At 44.0% G+C, this 24141-nt stretch overlaps 2 protein-coding genes across 3 annotated transcripts in view; both read left to right on the forward strand.

Moving 5' to 3' along the window:
• tpra1 (transmembrane protein, adipocyte asscociated 1) overlaps positions 1 to 4858 on the forward strand; it is a 73751-nt gene extending 68893 nt beyond the window's left edge. For both annotated transcript variants that reach the window (XM_060835066.1, XM_060835065.1), the window contains exons 9-11: positions 859 to 961; positions 2633 to 2713; positions 3873 to 4858. In XM_060835066.1, coding sequence (XP_060691049.1) covers positions 859 to 961; positions 2633 to 2713; positions 3873 to 4095 — 407 coding nt within the window. In that variant the 3' untranslated portion in view covers positions 4096 to 4858. The remainder of the gene's footprint in view (positions 1 to 858; positions 962 to 2632; positions 2714 to 3872) is intronic.
• A 6466-nt stretch (positions 4859 to 11324) lies between these two features.
• Positions 11325 to 24141, forward strand: part of LOC132822058 (MICOS complex subunit mic25-like) — a 544468-nt gene continuing 531651 nt past the window's right edge. Inside the window, exon 1 of the mRNA XM_060835068.1 lies at positions 11325 to 11448. Within this exon, the coding sequence (XP_060691051.1) occupies positions 11368 to 11448 (81 nt within the window). The 5' untranslated portion in view covers positions 11325 to 11367. The remainder of the gene's footprint in view (positions 11449 to 24141) is intronic.

Below are 24141 nucleotides of genomic sequence, written 5' to 3' on the forward strand. Positions count from 1 at the left end.
CCTGGAATATTACTTCAAAATCTATGCTCTGTACTTCATGAAGGATGTGAAAACTTTAGAGAGGATGAAGAAAGATTCACAGGAATGGATCCAGGGATGGAGTCTTTATTTACATGGATAGATAGATTGCAGAAATGTAATTGTTTCATGTTAACTGCTTTAGTTCGCACGTATAAGTTAATGTGACAGTGAATATACACTTTAAAATATGGCCTCGAGTCTTTGTGGAGTGTGCCAGAGCCATTCACAAAGTGAAACCAGATGTTTTCATGTCCCTGTCCTTGAGAGTACCAGAGGGGCTCCCACTATGACAGAAACTTTCAAAGTAGGAGTGGACTGACCTGGTATAAACTCCAGAACTGTGACTGACCCATCTAGTCATGTGCGTTAGCTGCAGATCGGGCACCAGGTCAGGGTCAGTGTGAAAAGCTACTAACTCATTCTGTCCTAGAGTCTGCAAGAGATAAAAGCCAGTCTCCACCATCCAGGACACTGATGTGAGCGAAAGGAAAACCGAGAGAGAAATAATCAAAAAGGAGACATTACAAAAATTGTGAAAAATTTAGGTTTTTATTTGGTAAAACTATTGGTGAAGGGATTTTTGTTTTGTAAGATAAAGGTATTTAATAAGATTGGGGTAGAGGGTTGGTTGCAGACTGGAAGTCATGTGATCTGACTTGCAAGAATGTGTCCAAGAATATGTTTGTTGGCCAGCCCAGGGTCAGGTCAGATCCTGAGTAGAAATGAAGACCATGTTCTCACAAATGTAGTGCTCAGGTGAACCTGCTTTCTTTTGCACTTATTTCTAAAAAGAATCTGGCTTTGTCATGACTTGTTTTATTTTCCAAACCCTTACAGCCAAGAAAAGCTTTTACATCTATGCTGCGATCCTGTCATTGTTGAACTTGATCCAAGGGGTTGGCAGTGCACTTCTGTGTGCTAATGTTGCAGTGGGATTATGGTAGGTGTGAGTTAATATTACATCATGAGAGCTATCTACGAAGCACACTACAGCTTGTCTTCCACGTGTTCGAGGCTTGACTGGAAAGTCATGAACCTGGGTTCATAGTCTTTGGGTTTAGACTGAAATTAAGAAATGTCTTCACTTGACCATGTTCTGAATCTTTGCAATTCTTTATAAGGTTGCAAGGAATGGGAACAGGAGTAGACCGCTTGTCCCCAAAGCTGCTGCCAACGCCATTCATGTGATCATGGCTGATCTTCAACCTCAGCTCCCCATATTACTTAATTCCAAGGGATCAAAAGTCTAGTTGTCGAGTGTCAACAACAAATAAACATCTCTAACTTTCTGAATAGACTATTCCAAAGACTCTGATCCCTTTGAGTGAAGAAATCTCTACTGTGTTCAAATGATCAACCACTCATTCTGATGCTGTGCCCTGTGTTTGTTTTTTAAACTCCCCAGCCTTGAGAACCACCTTCTCCAGTGTCTCCCTTATTAAAGAGCCTTGTATGTTTCGATGAGGTCATTCTTCTAAACTCCAGAGCATGTAGATCCGGTTTACCCGGCCTCTCCTCTACCTCAGACAGCTGGGCATGCTCTGTCATTAAATATATTCAAAGCTGTGGGAGATGGTTTTAGACATTAAGGAACATTTACATTTAGGGCAGAAAATTGGAGTTGAGGTCACAAACACGGAAATTTAAAAGCAGGAGTAGACCATTTAGCTCTTGAGCCCTTCAGTAAGGTCATGGCTAATTTGTTTGTGGCTTCAACTCCACATTACGAGCAATAAGGCGGGAAGTTTCATTCTGTATAAAAATGTATATTATGCATTCCTGTAGAAACCTGTATGGATTAGACTAGTCAGGAAGCCTGTTACAGGATGGTGATGGTATGGGTGAATTAAAATGGTAAGGGGCTTAGGAGATTGCTCCAAATTGAATAGAAAGACAAAGAAGTACTTGGATTTATCTGACAATGAGGTAATAGTGCTCTGAACTATTCTTTCCAAATCCAGCATGAAATGTTACACCACAATTATCTGTTCTGCCTCACTAGCTCATGGTGGTGTTGATGGGTCTCGCAAACTTTGTACTATTCTTCTTCAAACACCATATCATCTCCTTCAATTCCTTCTCTCTATTGTGTTTGTCATGCTTCCCCTTAAATTCCTGTGTCAGTTAGTCTCTGGAGTGAGTTGTAAATTCTAAATTGCTCTCTGGGCACAAGTACCATTCCTGTTGGAATTAGTAGTGACTGTCTCATACTAATAGTTCTTGCTCTAGTCTCCCCACGAATGGCAACATCATCTTCACATCTAACCTATCTGACTTTATACGTTTCCTTTCTCTATAGCAATCTGTTTACAATTTCTTGATGGTTGTAACCTCTCAGTCCTGCTATCATTTTTTGTAAATGCTTTTTGTTGTTTTTCCAGAAGCTATCTGCCCTTTCTATAATATGGGAACTAGAATGATGAATAGTCCACCCAGGCATTTCTATTTTTGTTTCAGATTCTGAGCATTGGTCGGGTTTTTTTTTGTGTAGTAGCCTAACCAAAGTTCAATACAGATTTAATGTGACTTCTCCACGTGATCTGTAATACTGTGTTAAGATGCTGTTGGTTGTAACTTGTGTATAATACACTTCATTTTTCTCCTTTTATAGCTGTGTGGATGTCACTACGTTCCTTTATTTCAGTCTGTTTGCTCCACTGATGTATGTTACATTCCTGAAGGGTTTCTTTGGGTAAGTTACCAATATTTTGTAACTCTACCTCAGTCAGCACCATGTATTTTTCAAAACAAAATGACTTGGTTTCTATTTTGTGAGCCAACAATTGAAAGGGGGAGAAAAGCGATAAGATTTACAATGACGTGGCACCTTTCACAGCGTCCAGATTTCTGTATCTTTGGAGCACTGCACCCAGCTTAGAGGCTCAGTGCAAGATGATTACTGTTTGCCATTGCTCATTGCAGTATTGATGTCTGGTTCGTGAAGTTGCTGCAGCGTATACATCTTGGAGACCCACAGCTAGCTAGAAAAGTAGAGGGAATGCTGCTTGAGTCATCCTAAAACATCTTTATAGCCAATAAATTACTTTTTGAAGCACAGTCACTGTTGTAATGTAGGAAATGGGGCAGCCAATTTGCACAGCAAAATCCCACAAACTGCAATGAGATCATGATCAGGTAAATATTTAAATTTTTATAAGGGATAAATATTGGTCGGGATGGTCTTTAAAATATTACTGTGGAAGTTCTTTTCATTTATTCATGGGATATGTGCACTGCAAGCAAGGCTATTATTTATTGTCCATTCCTTGAAGGTGGTAGGGGAGTTGTTTTCTTGAACTGCTACAGACCCTGTGTCGTAGGTAGACCCATAATGCTGTTGGGGAGAAAATTCCAGGATTTTGACCCAGCGGCACTGAAGGAACAGTGATATTTTTTCAAGGCAGGATGGTGAGTGGCTTTGGGAGGAATTTGATGGTGATGGTGTTTCTATGCATTTGCTGCCCTTATTCTCTAGGTTGTAGAAGTTATAGGTTTGGAACTGTCCTGTTGAAAAGGTTTTGGTGAATCTCTGTTTAAGTCTTATTTCTACTTGAGATAGCAACTGTGTCAGTGCAGCGCGCACTCAGTACTGCAGCATTGGTCTACAGCTGTATATTTGAGTATTTGGAGTGAGAATTCAATCCATATCAAGAAAGTGCTCCTCGCTGATCCATAGCTAACCGAGCTTCCCCAAGAATTGCATTGATCATAAATAGTCTTTTTTGAATCCTCCTTTTGAATTCTTTCATGGACAAGAATTTTGTTCAAGGTTGTGACACTGCTGTCATGTAAGGAAATTGCTTTTCGTTTGGAGGCTTTGACATCCTGTTCACATTTTCCCATCCCTGCAGGTCTGAGCCCAAGATTCTCTTTTCCTACAAGTCGCAGATTGACGAGCCGGAAGACACCGATGTGCACCTGCCCCAGACCCACACTGTGGCCAAGAAGGAGGCGTTGGAGCCTTGCCCCTACTCTAATACACAGATTGACAGCTCAGCTGCTTACCTCGATGATCTGACTGTTGGTAGCATCAACAGTTTTGACAGTGACCGGTGGAAAATTATGAATGCTTGAGAAAGTGGTGGTGGTGGATCGGTGGAATTTAGCGGTAAACCTGCCCCATCTCTCTTTGCGCTGCCTCATCCAATGTCTTGAGATTTCAGTATTGGAATATTCTGATTGAGATTTTATAAATCCTCCAGTTTTCGTTACTTGCCAACCTGTGGACATAAGAGCCCTGAACCTCCCACACTTTCTTTTGGGGGTTTTAAAAACCTTTGTCTTCATGCCAGCATACCGAACCAACCCAAGCCCTCCCCTCCATCCAAATCTCAAGGGAGGGGTGTAAAGCTTCCACACTTCTGCTCTGAGCCACAGTGGTTGTGTTACTTTGTCTTTTAAACATTCTTCCTAAATGTAGAAGCTGTAGGCTAATTTCTTTTCCACCTCTTTCCTTTCAAATTATTTTGGAACAACCGAATTAGAAATAGATTAAAAGAACGCAAAGTGTGAAGCTGTGGCCTGTCCAGTTTACTCCCTATCCATTGCCCCACTGCCTTTTCTCATTGAAGTTGTTAATTCTTTAGGGTGTTCACAGAGAGGGGTAGAGGAGAAGACATCTGTCTGCCTCAGTATTAATTAAGATGGTTCCCTTCACTGTGAATGGCTGCTGCTTGGTGATGGTATGATGGTTGGGGAATTTCACAGCCTTTAGATGACTCTGGCTCTGCTAGGCTCTCTGACCTTTAACTGCCTGTCGATATTGAGGACTCCAACCTCCGGGTGCTGTTTATTGAAGGATCAAGAGAGTTTAATAAAAAAAAATTTATTTTTAAAATGTTTTGATCGTTTGACTTTCTGGACTTTAAAATTACTACAGTTGTCAAATTGATTTTCTTTGAGTCTGAAATGATTACTGAATGTTTGTTTGTTTTCAATTGCCACTTTGGCAACACAGTGGCTCAGTGGTTAGCACTACTGCCCAACAGCATCAAGGTCCCAGGTTCAATTCCACCCCGGGTAACTGTCTGTGCAGAGTTTTCACATTCACCCCGTGTCTGCATGGGTTTCCTCCCACAGTCCAAAGATGTGAAAGTTAGATGGATTAGCTGTGCTAAATTGTCCAGGTGTCCAGGGGTTTGCAGGTTAGGTGAGTTAGCCATGGGAAATACAGGGAAGGGGTAGGTCTGAGTGGGATGCCCTTTTGAGGGGTGGTGTGAACTTGATGGGCTGAATGGCCTGCTTCCACACTAGGGATTCTATGATTCACTTTGACTGAGGAATAACCTAATTAGGTGCAAACAAACTCTGTTGACTTGGTCTGGAATGGAGGTCAAAATAACAGTGATGAGTGACTGTCAGATAGAATTATTAACGAAAATTGAAAAAGGATTGTTTAAATCAAAAACTAGCCTCTTAAATATAGGGAACCAGGAAGATATGAGGGGCATGTTGGTGTGATACATGGGAAACTATGTGCAGTAAATGTAGATTCCTTTCAAGTTCAAAAACCCAATGGAAAGCTGATCCAAGAGAAATATAATGTAATACAATATTTGAGGAGGCTTTTAAAGTTATAAATATTGTGTGTGTGTGTAAAAGCTACATCAAAAGAAAGATGAGTCCATAATGGCAGAAACAGGGGAAATTTTCCTGGGCAATAAGTGTACTACGCCAAACCACCTTCAGCTGCTTCAGCCATGATCTTTCCCACATGAGGTTAGGAGTGGGCACGTTCAGCAATGATTGCTAATCGAGTCATAAGAGTTGTACAGCACGTCCATGCCAACCAGCTATCCTAACCTAATCTAGTCCCATTTGCCAGCATTTGGTCCATATCCTTCTAAACCATTCCTATTCATGTACCCATCCAGATGCCTGTTATATGTTGTAATTGTACCAGCCTCCTCCACTTCCTCTGGCAATTCATTCCATAAAGACACCACGCTCTGTGAAAACATTTAGGTCTTTATATATCTTTTATATCTTTCCCCTCTCACCCTAAACCTATGCCTCTAGTTCAGAACTCCCCTACCCCAGGGAAAAGACATTGTCTATTTATTATATCCATGCCCCTCATGATTTTACAAACCTCTATCAGGTCACTCCTTAGCCTCTGACACTGCAGGGAAAACAGCCCCAGCCTATTTAATCTCTCCCTACAGTTCAAATCCTTCAACACTGGCAACATCCTTTTAAATCTTTCCTGAACCTTTTCAAGTTTTACAACATCCTTCTGAAAGAATGGAGACCAGAATTGCATGTAATATTTCAACAGTGGCCTAACCAATGATAGCATCTGAGTTATTGTGCAATATTTACTAAGGCAGTCCATACTCAAATGCAGCAAGACATGGACCAATATCCAGACTTAGACTGAAAAGTGGCAAGTAACATTCGTGCCACACAAATGCAAAGCAAGGGCCATCTCCAATAAGTCTAACTCTCATCCCTTTACATTCAATGGTGTTACCATCACTGAATCCCCCACTATCAACATCCTTGAAGTTACCATTCACCAGAAGCTAAATTGGACTAGCCATGTAAAATACAGTGGTTACAAGAGCAGGTCTGAGGCTAGGAATCCTGTCATTAGTAACTCACCCTCGACTCGCCCAGAGCCAGTCCACCATCTAGAAGGCACAAGTCAGGAGAGAGATGGAATATTGCTCACTTGCATGGATGCGACTTCAACAACACTCAAGAAGTACGTTACCTTCCAGAACAAAGCAGCCTACTTGATTGACACCATATCCATAAACATCCACTCCCTCCTGCATAGATGCTCAGTTGCAGCAGTGTGTGCTATCTATGTGATGCACTATTCAGAGTGAGGCTCCTTGGACAGCTTTTTCCAAACCTACAATCACTTATCTAGGGGGTCAGGGCAGTGGATACATGGGGGACCCCAATACAGCAAGTATTCTTCCAAACCACTTACCCTGACTGGGAAATATATCGCTGTCCCATAAGTGTTGCTGGGTCAAACTGTGGAATCCCTTCCCTCCAAGACATTGTGGGTCCACTTACACCATGTGGACTGTAGCAGTTGAAGGAGGCAACTCCTCACTACTTTAACCAAAATGCTAGCCTAGACAGTGGTTACATCCTGGAATGGTATGCACATCCAGAAATACATCAGAAACGAGAAGAGTCAAATCTGCTCTGCCATTTTATAAACCCAAGTTGATTGTATTGTGGCTTACCCTAGATAACATTTGACAAAAATTTATGCCTACCCTAAAAATGTTTAAATGATTCTGCCTCTTTGTGGCAGAGTCCCAAAGACTCGACCACCAGAGGAGAGAAAAAAAAATGCCCTTGTCTGTTTAAAAGTTGACAATTTTTAAACTGTCTCTGCAGTTCTAGTCTCTCTCACAAAGAGAAATTTCCTTTCCGTATCCACCCTGTCCAGTCCCCTCTGGTTGCCACTTATCAATCGAGTTACTTCTGAATCCTGATGGATGTGGACCTAACCTTTCCTCACTAGGTAACCTCCCATTCCAGGAATTAGTTGAAATAAATCTATCCAAATTGCTCCTTAAGGATATCAATGCTTTATTAAGTAAGGAGACCATAACTATACAAAATATTCCAGATTTGTTCTTTCCGGAGCCCTGTGCAACTGCAGCAAAACAGCCCAATTTCCATATGCCATTTTCTCTTGTAGTAAACAAAAACATTCCATTGCCTTCCTAATCATTTGTTGTACCTGTATACTAAGTTTGTGATCGTGGACTGGGTCACCCAGATTCTCTGTTTGTCTATCCATGTATTTTGTTAAAAAAATACAGTGAAAACTATTGTACAGTGTAACTACTCTCTCATGCCATTGTAAAACACATAGAATACAAAGGCAGAAGAATAACAAGTGTTCACCTCTATACTTCCTCTTTTTAGTGCTCTGGCATGGGCCTGGTGGCCAGTCACAAGTCCCATTCGCTGCGCCATACCCTCTCCCCTATGATTTCTTGCTGGACCTCGCCATTGCAGCCGCCATCAATGTCTCGAGGCACCACACCAGCCCAAACTGGACTCCACCGCTGCCATGATTCTGTTTCACAGCTACCTTGCCAGCTGCTGCTGGGTCTTGTACTGGGCCCAACCTCAGGGCTACCAAGCCAGCTGCTGCTGGGTCTTGTACTGGGCCCAACCTCACCTCCGCTTCAGTGAATCTGCACTGGATGCAAATGCTGCTGGGAGCCCAAACTTGCCTTTGCTGCAGCAGGCCTGAGTTGGTGCTTAGACTGCCTCAGATACAGAAATGCTGGGCCCACTCACTACTGCCAGTACTTCGCTGTGACTGAGCTCTTCAACAAGTAGTGAGTAAAAGAAGGAAAGAGAAAAGAGGACAAAATGAAATGGAAGTGGATGGAGTAGACGAGTCCCAGGTTCAGGAGCACTACTCCATCGCCGTTTACACCTCGGATCTCACTGTACCTCTGAGTTCTGCAATCTCAGACCTATAAAACAATATACTGTTTTTCCATTGAAAATAAGAAATGGGCCCAGCTCAAAACTTAGTGTGGTGCAGGATTTAGCATCTGAACACAAAGCAGGAAGCAGTTGGCTACTGCGTCTGTTGGAGAAATCTGGGGGAGGAAACCCACAGTAGGTGCTACTGCCAAGCAAAAGGAAAAGGCTGTTTTTTTTAAGATTAACCACTGAGCAGAATGCTGGTGCAGACAAATTACCATTTGTAAAGGTTGGAGTCATATCTGGCCCAAAAGATGATGGTTGTGGTAATTGGAGGTCAATCATTTCTTAGCATGGCATTACCACTGGAGTTCCTCAGGTCCTTGGATCCTTGGTCCAACCATCTTCAGCTGCTTCATTACTGACTTTCCCTCCATTATAAGGTCAGAAATAGAAATGCTTATTGTGCAATCATCAATGCTCGTAACACTCACAACTCCAGTCCTGGGTCTGCTTCAATGTTTCAATGAAACTCAATGCAAGTTGGAGAACTCAATATTGTGTTCCACAACCTCAGAACATAACCTCCATTGTTCTCCCATTCTTTCCTCCTCCCCTAGCTCTGTGTCGAGTTGACTTTGCCCTTCACAAAGTGCTCTTCAATTTCTCCTTTTCACGCCCAATGTCTACATTCATATTAATTTCTATCCCTTTTTCTCCACAAAATTCCCTTTGTCTTTTACTCTGAGGAGGTTCATCAGACTGGTCTCAGGAATGAAAAGCTTAGCTTATGAGGACTGGTTGAGGACTCTGGGTTTATACTTCATGGAGTTTAGAAGGACTGGGGGGGTGGGGGAGGGATCTAATTGAAACTTGCACAATACTGATTGGCCTGGAAAATGTTTCCATTGGTAGGAGAGACTAGGACCTGAGGCATAGCCTGAGTGTAAAGATTTGACTTTTTAGAATAGAGATAAGGAGAAACTTCTTTAGCCAGAGAGTGGTGAATCTATGGAATTCACTGCCACAGAAGGCTCTGGAGGCCAGATCATTGAGTATATTTAAGATGGAGATAGATAATTTCTCAATTGTCAAGGGGATCAAGGGTTACAAGAAGATAGTGAGAGACTGGGGTTGAGAAAGCTACCAGGCATGATTGAATGGCAGAGCATGTTTCAAAATAAACCTGTTGGACCATAACCTATTGTGACTACCCCAGTCCAACACTGGTTACTCCAAATCACAGTTTAATGACTTGTTTAGCTTGCATCTACCCACTCCCCTCAACTCGATTAGAAAACCCAGCCCCACTCAGTTCTGGGGAAGAGTCATGTTTAGATGCTGCTGAGGGGCCTGTTAGCCTTGCAGCGCCTCCTGTGGTCAGAGATGGGAGAGGTACAGCAGCGCCTCCTGTGGCTGGAGGTGGGAGAGGTACAGCAATACACATAGCTAAAACTACAACTCGGACAAAGTGAGGACTGCAGATGTTGGAGATCAGAGTGGAGATTGTGATGCTAGAAAAGCACAGCTGGTCAGGCAGCATCTGAGGAGCAGGGGAATCGACACATCCGACTAAACCCCTTTGTCATGAATGAGGCTTGTGGGCCAAGGGGGCTGAGAGATAAATGGGAGGGGGATGAGTGGACCGGGGGGGGAGGAAGAGAGAGGAGATGGAAGATAGTTGATACTGTGATAGGTGGATGAAAATGAAAGTGATAGGTCAAAGTGGAGGGTGGAATGGGTAGATGGGAAGGAAGGTGGACAGGTAGGACAGGTCAAGAGGGTGGTGCTGAGTTGGAAGGTTGGATATGGGATAAGGTGGGGGGGGGAGGGGAGATGAGGAAACTGGGAAAGGTGCCATGGGGTTGGAGGGTCACAAGTCAGAAGATGAGGCATTCTTCCTCCAAGCGTTGGGTGGTCAGCTTTGGCAATGGAGGAGGCCCGGGACCTGCATGTATTTGGGGGAGAATGCTTCAGAGACCATCTCTGGGACAACTGCATGAAGCAACCCCACTGCCCCGTGCCTGAACACTTTAACTCCCCCTCCCACTTCCCCAAGGCCATGTAAATCCTGGGTCGCTTCCATTGCCAAACCCTTACTACGTGCTGCCTGGAGGCACAACGCCTCATCTTCCACCTTCAGACACTCCAACCAATGGGCAGCTTGGTAGCTCACAGTGCCAGGGACCCAGGTTCGATTCCAGCCTTGGGTGACTGTGTGGAGTTGCACATTCTCCCCATGTCTGAGTGCATGTGCTACGGTTTCCTCCCATAGTCCAAAGATGTGCAGCTTCGGTGAATTGGCCGTGCTAAATTGCCCCCAGTGTTAGGTGCATTAGTTGAAGGGAAATGGGATTGGGTGGGTTACTCTTTGGAGGGTCAGTGTGGACCTTTGGGCTGAAGGGTCTGTTTCCACACTGTAAATAATCTAATCTAACCATAGGGCATCAACATGGATTTCACCAGTTTCCTCATTTCCTCCCCCCCAACCTTCCAAATCAGTACCACCCTCTTGAACTGTCCTCCTTTCCCGTCTATCTGCTCCACCCTCCTCTTCGACCTATCACATTTCCCAGCTTCCACCCCCCCCCATTTTATCTCTCAGCCCACAAGCCTCATGCGTGATGCAGGGCTTCAGCAGGAAATGTCGACTCTCCTGCTCCTTGGATGCTGCCTGACCCACTGCTCTCCTTCAGCAACACACTCGACTCTAAAACTACAACTCCCGGCGTGCCCCGCGATTGCGCATGCGCTCTAGTCGGTTGTTGGCGGCGGCCCCGCCCGACGAACAGCAAGATCCGCTATGATTGGTTTAGCGCCGCCGTGATGTCAGGCCCCGCCTACTGGTCCAATCGCGTGGGAGGTTATTGGGGCTGGCGCTCGGTCTTCAATGAACGTTTAACCGTTAGCTCGAGCTGCGAGAGTCCGTCGATGGGGGCCAGCGGCAGCACCAGGCGTGTGTCCTTCGGTAAAGACGATCAGGAGCGAGTGACAGTTTTACAGGGAATGAGGGTGAGTGAGGGCGGTGGGGTGGTGAATGGGGAAGGATGATGGATGGTAGTAGGTAGAGGATGGAGTGATGATGGATGGGAGGGTTGTGGGGATGGGGAGGAATAATGGATGTGAGGGATGGAGGGATAATGGATGGAAAGAGCAAGGATGGATGGAGTGATGATGGATGGGAGGGTAGTGGGAGGAAGGGTGGGATGATGGAGGGATAACGGATGGAAAGAGCAAGGATGGATGGAGTGATGATGGATGGGAGGGTAGTGGGAGGAGGGGTGGGATGATGGAGGGATAACGGATGGAAAGAGTAAGCGAGGATGGGGTGAGGATGGATGGGAGGGTAGTGGGAGGGAGGTGTGGGATGATGGAGGGATAATGGATGGAAAGAGTAAGCGAGGATGGGGTGAGGATGGATGGGAGGGTAGTGGGAGGAGGGGTGGGATGATGGGGTGGGATAAAGTGGAATATGGATGGGAGGGATTAGCGAGAGGGAAACTGCTTGGAAAGAGGTGGAGAAGATGGTGTGATGATGGATGGGGTGAAGGAGTGGATGAGATGGGTGGCAGTAGGGGAAGGGGAGGAATGATGGATGGAAAGGCATTGGGGAGGTGTGTGGGATGACAGATGGGAGTGCATGGGGAGGGTTGAGGGATTATGGATGGAGGTAGGTAGAGGATGGCCTGATGAACATGGAAGGGTAGTGGGGGAAGGGGAGGGATAATGGATTAGGGAGGAGGGACGGATGATGAATGGGAGAGAGTGGGGAGGGTGGTAGGATAATGGATGGAAGGCGGTAGAGAGGATGGAGTGATGATGGGTGGAGTGACCAGAGTTGAAGGGATGATAGGTGGCAGTAGGAGAAGGGGAGTGATGATGGGAGGATAGCGGGTGGGCAGCAAGAGGGGTGATGGATGGGTTAGTGTGGGATGATGCATGGGAGAGAGTGGGGAGGATAGAGTGATGGATGGGAGGGTTTATGGATGCATGGGATTAGGGAAGAGGGAGGAAAAATGGATGGAAACAGGCAGAGAGGATGGAGTAATGATGGTTGGAGTGAAGGTGTAGATGTGATGATGGATGGGTGGCAGGAGCGGAAGGGGAAGAATGATGGATGGAGAGGGGTGGGGAGGAGGGAGGACTGATCGATGGGAAAAAGAGGGATGTTGGATTCAAGAGAGTGGGGAGGGGGGAGGCATTATGGATAGGAGGAGAGTGGAATGATGCTGAATGGAAGGGTTGTGGGGTTAAGGGTGAGATTATGGATGGGGTAAGGTGGGAGGTGGATGGGAGACACTGGAGGAGGGAGAGATAATGGAAGGAATAGAGAGGATAAAGTGATGATGGATGGGTTGAAGGAGTGGAGGGGATAATGGATTGATTGGGGAAGAGGAAGGATGATGGATATGAAGAGGGTGGAGAGGAGGTTGTAGGGAAAGGGAGTGAAAATGGATGTGAAGGGCTGGTGCTGAGATGGGAATGATGGCTGGATAGACGTGAGGAGGAAGGTGGTGTGATAAGTGGGAGGATGCTTGGGAGGGGGTATGAAGAGAGGGATGATGGATGGGCTGTGATGGATAGGAGGAAAGGGAGAGGGTGGGATAGTAGATAAGAGGGGGTGAGGAAGAGATAGGGATGGGATGGTTGGGTGGGTGTGAGGAGAAAGGTGGAATGGTAAATGGAAGGATAGTGCAGAGGAGGATGGGGGTGGTATGGATTTGGGGTGATGGTTGTGTGGGGATGGGTAGAAGGGAGGGATGATTGGGAGAGGGTAAGGATGGTGGTTTTGGAGTGTGGCAGGTTGATGGATGGGAGAAAGCTGGTGTCATGGGAAGGGATGATGGATGGGATTGGGGTCATGCAAGAAATGAGATGAGGAGAGATGAGTGAAGGCAGGTAGGGGGTTGTAGATGTGGAGGGGGAATTGGGGATGTGGGTGAAATGAAGGAAGGATGCATGCAGTGCAAGATGAGATGGATGTGGAAATAGGAAAGGTGTAGGGGAGAGAATCATGCAGGGAATGAGGGGAGATGGGAGGCCAGGGGATTGAGTGGTGGTTGAAAGAGGGTAGGCGTGATGGAGGCAAAGTGATTATGAGAGGTGAATGGGGGTAGAGATGGGGTGGGGGGAGCTGACCAGAAACTAAAGGGTTGGGAGAAGTTATGACTCGTACACCGCCCTATCAAGTGGGGAGTGCTCTGGTTGTTATTAGATCTGAATCTTATTTGGTATATTAGGAGAATTTAACCTAACTCAATTTCTTGTGTGTGTTGTGATTCACCACTTTCCCTGACTCTCAAAAAAAAGTCTTGCTTATAACAACAAGGGTAAACACAGGGCTTCCATTCCTCTCCTTTGTTTTTATTTGATTTATTGTTGTCAAGTACACCAAGATAGAGTGAAAAATCTTGTTTTGCGTGCTGTACAGGCAGATCATACAAGGTGCATCAGGGTAGCAGCACAGAATGCGTAAAACAGCGTTACAGGTGCAGAGAGATCAATTTCAATCTTTCCTTGGATAATTAGTGGCCAGAGTTGTCTTTTGGTACTTTCTCATTTCAAGTTGACCTGTTCTCTTGACTGGTCAATTTTCTTAACACCCTACTATTTAAATGTAGCAAACTCTCTCTGTCTTTTTTCCACTACCTCCACAGCCTCCTCAATCTGGGCTCCTAGTAGACATTGGAAATCTGATCTGATTTGGAATTGAAAAGGAAAGTCAACTTTTTTTCTTGGTCAGTAACCAGCAGTAAGAGCTGGGGAAACTAATGAGGCTAAAGATAGATAAGTCCTCTGACCTGGTGGGATACATCTATTCATCAATGGAACCAAGGTGGTGATGGTCGAGAGCGTCAAGTTCCAAGGAGTGACAATCACGAACAATCTATCTTATACCACCCACATTGATGTGATTGTCAAGAAGGCACAACAACACCTGTTCTCCCTCAGGAGGCTAAGGAAATTCAGCATGTCCATAAGGACCCTCACCAACTTTTAAAGATTTATCTCAGAGAGCATTCTATCTGGATGCATCGAGGCTTAGTATGGCAATTGCTTTGCTCAGGATCACAGGAAGTTAGAGTTGTGAACACAGCCCAGTCATGACGCAACCAACCTCCGATCTACTGACTCGATTTATATTTCTTGTTGCCGCAGAAAGGCAGCCAACATCAACAAAGACTTCTTAGCTGTATTGTCCTCCAATGTCTTCCACCAGACAGAAGATACAACTGCTTAAACACACGTAGCAACAGATTCAAGAACAGCTACTTTCCTGCTGTTATTAGACTTCTGGATGGACCTGTCAAATTTCAAATCGAACGTTGACTTTACTTTTTTGTGCACCTTCTTTGTAGCTGTAACTTTGTATTCCTTGCTTTGTTCAATCGCCCTGTGATCTTTGTATGTTATGATCTGCTTGTACTGCATGCTAAACAAACCTTTTCACTGTAGTTCGGTACATGTGACAATAATAAATCAAATATTAAGGGAAGTAGGTACAGGGATAGTGGATGCACTGGTCGTAATCATTTGGAAACAGAACAAATTTAAAGGTTTGGTATCTGAATGCACAAAACATTTGGAATAAAATTAATGAGTTAATGTCAGATCAGTCATGACCTATTGAATGACAAAGCAAGCTCAAGAAACTGAACTGCCTACCCCTGGTCCTATTGCTTATGATCAGGAGGGTGAGAATGCCTTGGATGGGAATATACACCTGCTGGCTTTGTCCTTCTGTGATGAGGAGGTCATGTCTTGTTTTTGAGGGGGGGTTGGCAGGTTCCTGCAGTGCATTGTGGCTTTCTTCACTACCACCAAGGCAATATACAGACCCAATAGTTAAATAAAGAACCAAAAGAACTGTGCCGGAAATCAAAAACAAAAACAGAAATTGTTGGAAAAATTCAACTGAGGAATCTCCAACACTGGGAAGATCATCACCCAAATCCTTGCTTAGGCATCTTCTCTTCTCCTCAGAGGAAACCCTTTTGGAAAGCCTGTGTGGCTTTGACCCAGCTCTAAAACTATGGGCATGATTTTCAATGCTTGGCAACTCCAAGAGAAATACCAGAAACAACACCAGCAACTCTAAATGGCAACCTGAGCAAGGCTTTTGACTCAGTCAGTTGGGAAGTGCAATGTAAGATCCTGTCAAAGGCTAGCTGTCTCATGAAACTCATCAACATCCTCTGCTCCATGACGCAATGTTGGTGACGGTCCTCACTGATAATATTCAGATTCCTCTGGGGTCAAATAGGGATGTGTCATTCCTCCACCGTTTGCTCTACCTTCATTACCCCTAACAGTGGTAATGTAATAGCATGGATAGAGGATTGCTTTCTGTTAGTTAACCAAAGAGGAGGGATAAATGGGTGTTTTTCTGGTTGGTGATCAGAGGCTAGTGCTGTGCCTCAGGAATCAGTGTTGAATGTGCAATTGATTACAATTCACATAAATGATTTGGAGTTGGGGACCAAGTGTAGTGAGTCATATTTCTCAGATGACAGTAGGATGAATGGTTGTGCAAAGTGTGCACAGGATACTGTAAGTTTGCGGGGATGGAGAATTATGGACCGATTAACTTTACGACTGTAGTGGGGAAAATGCTTGAGTCTATTAATGAAGAAATTGAAAGGCATCTAGATAGAAATTGTGATTAAAAAAAACTTTGCAAGAACTGTAACAAACACTACATTGGACAAACAGGTAGAAAACTAGCTACGAGGGTACATGAACATCAACTAGCCACAAAAAGACATGACCCACTCTCACTCGTATCTTTACATATAGATGAGAAAGGACACCACTTCGACTGGGACAACGCATCCATCCTCTGACAAGCCAAACGGAGACATCCACGAGAATTCCTAGAAGCATGGCATTCCAACCAGAACTCTATCAACAAACACGTTGATTTGGATCCCATTTACTACCTCCTGAGAAAAATAACAGAAAATGACATCACCACAGGAAATGACATCACCACAGGAAATGACATCACCAAGCCAAGGAATCCCAATCACATAAATAGAAAGTGTGCCATACCACCAGTGCTTCATCCAGAAGCTCACTGATGATGTTACCTAGTATGGTGACGAAACGTATTAAAACGAACCTTCCAGCTCAACAAGCAAACGTACATCCAAAAGTTGTCAGGTTAGGCAGATGCAGCATCGGTTGATGAAAGGCAGGTCATGGTTGACTAATCTTTTGGAATTCTATGAAGACATTACAAACACAGTAGACAAAGGGAAGCTAGTAGATGTGGTGTATCTAGATTTCCAAAAGGCATTTAACAAGGTGTTGCTTAAAAGGCTGCAGCATAAGATAAAGATGCACAGCATTAGGGGTAAAAGTATTAGTGTGGATAGAAGATTGGTTAACCAACAAGAAGCAAAGAGTGGAAACAAATGAGCCCTATTCTGGTTGGCAATCGGGGACTCGTGGTGTGCCTAAGGAATTAGTGTTGGGACCGCAATTATTCACAATTAGCATAAGTGATTTTGAGTTGGGGACCATGTGTAGCGTCAAAGTTTGTGGGTGATACTAGGATGAATGATAGAGTGAAGTGGGGGGAGGACTCTGAAACTTTGCAAAGGGACATGGATAATTTGAGTGGGCAAATGTCTGGCAGATGGAATACAACGTTAATAAATGTGAAGTCATTCATTTTCATAGGAATTACATTAAAAAGGACTATTACTTGAATGGTAAGAAATTGGAGTACACAGCTGTGCAGATGACCTGAGTGTCCTTCTGCATGAATCATAGGTTGGTTTGCAGGTACAACAAGTAATTAAGAAGGCAAATGGTATATTCATTGCTAAAGAGGTTAAGTTTATAAACAGAGAGGTTATGTTGCTGCTGTACAGGGTGCTGGTGAGGCCACACCTGGCATACTGTGTGCAGTTTTGGTCATCTTGATTTGAGAAAGGATGTACTGGCACTGGAGGGAGTGCAGATGGAGGTTCAAGAGGTTGATTCTGGAGTTGAGGGTTTTGGCTGATGAGAGACAGAGTAGACTGGGATTATGTCCATTGGAATTTAGAAGAATGAGGTGAGAAATTATAGAAACATATAAAATTATGAAGGGAATAGGTAAAACAGAAGTAGAGAGAATGTTTCTACTGGTGGGTGAAACTAGGACAAGAGGGCATAGCCTCAAAATTAGGAGGAGCAGATTTATGACTGAATTGAGGATGAAGTTCTTCACCCAGAAGGGAGTGAATCTGTGGAATTCCCTGCTCAGTGAAGTGTTTGAGACTTCCTCAGTAAATGTTTTTAAAACTGAGGTTTTTTGAATGGTAAAGGAATTAAGGGTTATGGTGAGAGGGCTGGTAAGTGGAGCTGAGTCCATGAAAAGATCAGTCATGATCTTATTGAATGGCAGAGCAGGCACGAAGGGTCAGATGGCCTACTCTTGCTCTTGGGTCTTACTTTCTTATGATATAGATAGGTTAAGTGAACGGTCAAGGATCTGGCAGATGGAGTACAATGTTGGTAAATATAGGTCATCTATTTTGATCAGTAATAGCAGCAAATCGACTATTATTTGAATGGTGAAACATTGCATAATGCTGCAGTGCAGAGGGACCTGGGTGCCCGTGTGCATGGATCTCAAAAAGTTGGTTTGCTGGTGCAGCAGATAATTAAAAAGACAAATGGTATATTGTCCTTCATTGCTAGAGGGATGGAATTTAAAACTGGGAGGTTCTGCTGCAGCTGTTTAGGATGCTGGTGAGGCCTCACCTGGAGTAATGTGTACAGTTTTGGTTTCCTTACTTCAGAAAGGATATATTGGCACTAGAGAGGGTGCAGAGGAGATTTACCAGGCTGATTCCAGAGTTGAGAGTGTTGGCTTCGGAGGAGAGACTGAATAGACTAGGACTACACTCATTGGAAATAAGAAAATTGGGGAGGAGAATCTTATAGAAACATCAAAAATTATGAAGATAATAGATAATATAGAAGCAGGGAGGTTGTTTCCACTGGTGGGTCAAACTAGAACTAGGGGCCATAGTCCTAAATCTGCTGCCCCTTATTTTGAGGCTGAGTTGAGTAGGAACCTCTTCACTCAAAGATTTGTGAATCTGTCGAATTCCCTGCCCAGTGAAGCAATTGAGGCTACCTCACTGAATATCTTTAAGGCAAAGATGGAGTTTAGAACAATAAAGGAATTAGGAGTTAAGATAAATGGACAGGTGAGTGGAGCTGAGTCCACAGAAAGGTTTTGTTGAATGACTGAGCAGGCTTGAAGGCCAAATGGAGAAAGTGAGGTCTGCAGATGCTGGAGATCAGAGCTGAAAATGTGTTGCTGGAAAAGCGCAGCAGGTCAGGCAGCATCCAAGGAACAGGAAATTTGACGTTTCAGGCATAAGCCCTTCATCAGGCCTTTTGAAGGCCAAATGGCCTACTCCTGCTCCTATTTCCTGTGTTCTTCATCTTTTCAAGACTGGCTTCCTAGTCGTGTGGACATTATCGAAAACTTTTTATCTCAAGCAATTTAAATTCAAGAAGAAAGTGACACTGACCTTGCATGTGGAAACTCAGTCTGCGGATGACAATATCATTTCTGCTCTCTTAAAGAGAATCTTCTACCAACACTTAATGCCTTTGTAGAAGCTACTGAAATATTGGTGTCAGCTTTAATTTTCTGAAGACTGAATTCCTTTACCAACCTGCCCCAAGTTTAGTTCTACTACATCCATCCATTAAGATCAATGAAGGAATCCTCCCAAATGTGGAGCATTTTCCCCTACCTGGGAAGCTACCTCTCTTCGAAGGCTGACATTGATGTGGAGATTCAGCATTGCCTTTGAATGTCTAAGGATGAGACAATTCGATGACCGTGACAACAGTGCTCATACCAGGATCCTTGTGGATAAGGCAGTCATCCTTCTGACTCTCCTGCATGGCTGTGAAATTTGGACTACATATAGACACCGACGCAGGGCCCTTGCAAAGTACCGTCGATGCTGTTTGAGATGGATTCTCTGCATCAGCGGGAGGACAGGTATACTAACATCAGTGTCCTTCTAGCAGCTAACAGCAGCAGCAGCATCAAGGCCACAATCATTCAAAACCAATTCAGCTGGGCCGGACACCTGTTTAAGGTGCCTGAGTTCTGATGGTCAAAGCAACTCTTCAGCTGTTCAAGGAAGGCACTTGAACAAGAGGAGAACAAAGCAAGTGTTTCTAAGACTCTGTGATGGCTTCCCTCAAGAAATGCATCATAGACATTAATGCACAGGATCCCCTCATTCAGAAGAGACTGACTTGGAGGAAACTCCTGTATGAAGGAATGCCATTCTTTGAGAATACCCGTTGGCAAGAGGAAATACGGAAATGGAATTGGAGAAAAGCATGCCATTGGCCTCGAGGGAAAAGACTAACTTCTCCTCCTGCAAACACCTGCCAATTTTGTGTTTGGAATTGCAGTCCTAGGATTGGGCTTATTCAACACCCAACCTTCAAATCCCATGACCAGTGATATGGAATATCATAGGTGAATAGTCATACTTGTTAGTGAGTGATTGCCAGTGGTGGTGATAATATATAGTTTGCAGCCAGTGTGTCAGTGGTGGAATAGGATGCTGATTTCAATCTTGTATCTGTTGACAAGAATATCCAGTTGTATGCTCACTAACGTGGCACTATTTTGGCACCTAAGGAAATATATGCCGTGTTTTTAAAAGACCCAACAGCTCAATATGTGAGTTTTTTTGTGATAATTTCCCTCTGCAGCTCCTGCCTATCCAGTGGCACTCGTTTAGTGCATGAAAGTTCAGGGCAGCTGTGATCCCTGCCCCATTTCTCCGATGTCAATGAAATCAATTTGCTCAGTATCACATTTTACAATTCAACAGGAGAGTGCTCTTGGAGTGCTGTGGTAGTGTTCCTACCTCTGAGCCAGGAGGCCCAGATCCCATCAAGTCCCATCTGCTCCAGCGGTGTGTATGAAGAGGTTGATTATAAAATGTCTACAGTTTGACAGGCTACTCTCTAGCATCAGTTGTCACCTGCAGAAGAGCAAATAAGGGTTCATGCTGAAGATGAGAACTCTTGGAAGGTGTTCTCCAACGGTACTGAATTAACTTTGTAGGTCGGATGAGCAAAGAGTTGTATATCCTACGTGATGGTGTTTTAGAATAATGAATGAGAAATTCAATTTAAAAAACCAACAGAATGTTTTAATACTTTCACAATTACTCTCATCTGATTATCCTATGTGAAGTTAATACTATTTAAACTCATTGTTTTCGACAGTTGACTGGGAAAATTTACACTCCACTGCTAGAAGTGAAAATTGAACTGATTTGTGCAGAGTTTTATTTTAGGATCTCAAGTTGAAAACTACAAAATTTAGATATGAATAAATGTCATTGTCTGCTGATTGTGTCTGTAATTGTTTTAAATTTTCCTTTCTCCCTTTTATCCTTGACTTGTTCCATCATGACTATGCTGACATTATAAAGCTCTCTTTCTGTGGTGGTTGCTGTCAAGTTCACGTGGATATTATTGGTGATCTGATGCAGCTCATGTCTCTGATCAAATTAATTGGAACCCTGGATAGCAATTAAGAAGGAGAGCATACCTATGTTTTTATTATCAGGAAGAGCTCTTACACATAACTGAACATTCGTTTTCCTAACACTAATCACCGATGGTATTTTTCGTCAGTTAACCACCACCGTGTTTTCATTATCTGTGTTTTCCAGTTGATTAATTTACACATAAAGCCCAGGTAATTTTCACCTCAAAGGTGAGAGAGGGGCAGGGAGTGGAGACAAAAGCTCTATCCACTGTGGTCCTTATATCTCTAAAGACATCAGGACTATTGCTGGACACCCATCACAAAAGTAGCCACAGAAGAGGGCTGGACAGATGGCAGCTATTATCCCCTCTACTGCCCACTGTCTGGACATTAGCCTTGCCAAGTTGGCCATGAACAGGAGAAGTCCTCCAATTTGCCCACAGCACTCTGCACCCGATGCCCAAAGATCAGTAGCATGTGTCGAGAATTTTTTTTATAAACCTGGAGAAATTTGCAGCACCCGCCTTCTGATTTTTTTTTCCACATCTCCCAACTCTACTGGTGACCCATGAACATTCAAGACGGAGTCATAGAGATGTACGGAAACAGACCCTTCCACGCCGACCAGATATCCCCAATCCAAGCTAGTCCCACCTGCCAGCACCTGGCCCATACCCCTCCAATCCCTTCCTATTCATATACCCATCTAGATGCCTTCTAAATGTTACAATTGCACTAGCCTCCACCACTTCCTCTGGCAGCTCATTCCATACACGTACCACTCTCTGACTGAAAAAGTTACCTCTTAGGTCTCTCATATCTTTCCCCTCTCACTCTAAACCTATGCCCTCTAGTTCTGGACTCCCCCACCCCAGAGAAAAGACTTTGTCTATTTATCCTATCCATGCCTCTCATGATTTTATAAAGTTTTATAAGGTCACCCCTCAGCCTCTGACGCTCCAGGGAAAACAGCCCTAACCTATTCAACATCTCCCTATAGCTCAAATCCTCCAACCCTGGCAACATCCTTGTAAATCTTTTCTGCACTCTTTCAAGTTTCACATCTTTCCGTTAGGAAGGAGACCAGAATTGAACGCAATATTCCAGTAGTGGCCTAACCAATGTCTTGCACAGCTGCAACATGCCCTCCCAACTCCTGTACTCAATACTCTGGCCAATAAAGAAAAGCATACCAAACCTTCTTCACTATCCTATCTACCTGGAACTCCACTTTCAAGGAGCTATGAACCTGCATTCCAAGCAGGTTCAGCAACACTCCCTAGGACCTTACCATTAAATTTGCTTTCCCAAAATGTACTTCACATTTATCTAAATTAAACTCCACATGCCACTTAGTCTATTGGCCCATCTGATCAAGGTCCCGTTGTAATCTGAGGTAACCTTCTTCGCTGTCCACTGCACCTCCAATTGTAGTGACAACAGCAAGCCTACTAACTATATTTCTTACGCTCACATCCAAATTATTTTCATAAATTATGAAAAATAGTGGACCCAGCACCTTGTGGCACTCCACTGGTCACAGACCTCCAGTCTGAAAAACAACCCTCCACCACCACCCTCTGTCTTCTACCTTTGAGCCAGTTCTGTATCCAAATGGCGAGTTCTCCCTGTAATTCATGAGATCTAACCTTGCTCTCAGTCTCCCATGGGGAACCTTATCGAACGCCTTACTGAAGTCCATCTAGATCACATCTGCCGCTCTGCCTTCATCAATCCTCTTTGTTACTTCTTCAGAAAACTCGGTCAAGTTTGTGAGACATGATTTCCCATGCACAAAGCCATTTGACTATCCCTAATCAGTCCTTACCTTTCCAAATGCACGTATATCTTGTCCCTCAGGATTCCCTCCAACAACTTGCCCACCACTGACATCAGGCTCACCGGTCTACAGTTCCCTGGCTTAGGCTTACCACCTTTCTTAAACAGTGGCATCACGTTAGCCAACCTCCAGTCTTCCGGCACCTCCCCGTGACAATCGATGATACAAATATCTTAGCAAGGGGCCTAGCAATCACTTAACTAGCTTCCCACAGAGTTTTAGGGTACACCTGATCAGGTCCTGGGGATTTATCCACTTTTATGCGTTTCAAGACATCCAGCACTTCCTCCTCTGTAATATGGACATTTTCAAGATATCACCATCTATTTCTGTACATTCTATATCTTCCATATCCTTTTCTACAGTACAACCTGGTGCAACATTCTCGTTTAGTATCTCACTCATCTCCTACGGCTCCACACAAAGGCAGCCTTGCTATCTTTGAGGGGTCCAATTCTCTCTCTAGTTACCATTTTGTCCTTGATGTACTTGTAAAAACCCTTTGGATTCTCCTTAATTCTGTTTGTCAAAGTAATCTCCTGTTCCCTTTTTGCCCTCCTGATTTCCCTCTTAAGCATACTCTTACTGCCTTTATACTCTTCCAAGGATTCACTCGATCTATCTTGTCTATACTTGACATATGCTTCCTTCTTTTTCTTAACCAAACCCTCAATTTCTTTAGTCATCCAGCATTCTCTATACCTACCAGCCTTTCCTTTCAACCTAACAGGAATATACTGTCTCTGGCTTCCCATTTTCTAGCCGTCCCTTTACCTGCAAACATCTGTGTCCAATCAGCTTTTGAAAGTTCTTGTCTAATACCGTCAAAATTGGCCTTCCTCCAATTAGAACTTCAACTTTTAGATCTGGTCTATCCTTTTCCATCACTATTTTAAAACTAATAGAATTATGGTCGTTGGCCCCAAAATGTTTCCCCCACTGACACCTCAGTCACCTGCCGTGCCTTACTTCCCAAGAGTTGGTCAAGTTTTGCACCTGCTCTAGTAGTTACATCTATGTACTGAATCAGAAAATTTTCTTGTACACACGTAACAAATTCCTCTCTATCTAAACCCTTAACACTATGGCAGTCCCAGTCTATGTTTGGAAAGTTAAAATCCCCTACCATAACCACCCTATTAATCTTACAGATAACTGAGATCTCCTTACAAATTTGTTTCTCAATTTCCTCTGACTATTTGGGGGTCTATAACACAATCCCAATGAGGTGATCATCCCTTTCTTATTTTTCAGTTCAACCCAAATAACTTCCCTGGATGTATTTCTGGGAATATCCTCCCTCAGTACAGCTGTAATGCTATCC

This window comes from Hemiscyllium ocellatum, chromosome 14 (assembly GCF_020745735.1).
Source record: "Hemiscyllium ocellatum isolate sHemOce1 chromosome 14, sHemOce1.pat.X.cur, whole genome shotgun sequence".
NCBI classification, from domain to species: domain Eukaryota; kingdom Metazoa; phylum Chordata; class Chondrichthyes; order Orectolobiformes; family Hemiscylliidae; genus Hemiscyllium; species Hemiscyllium ocellatum.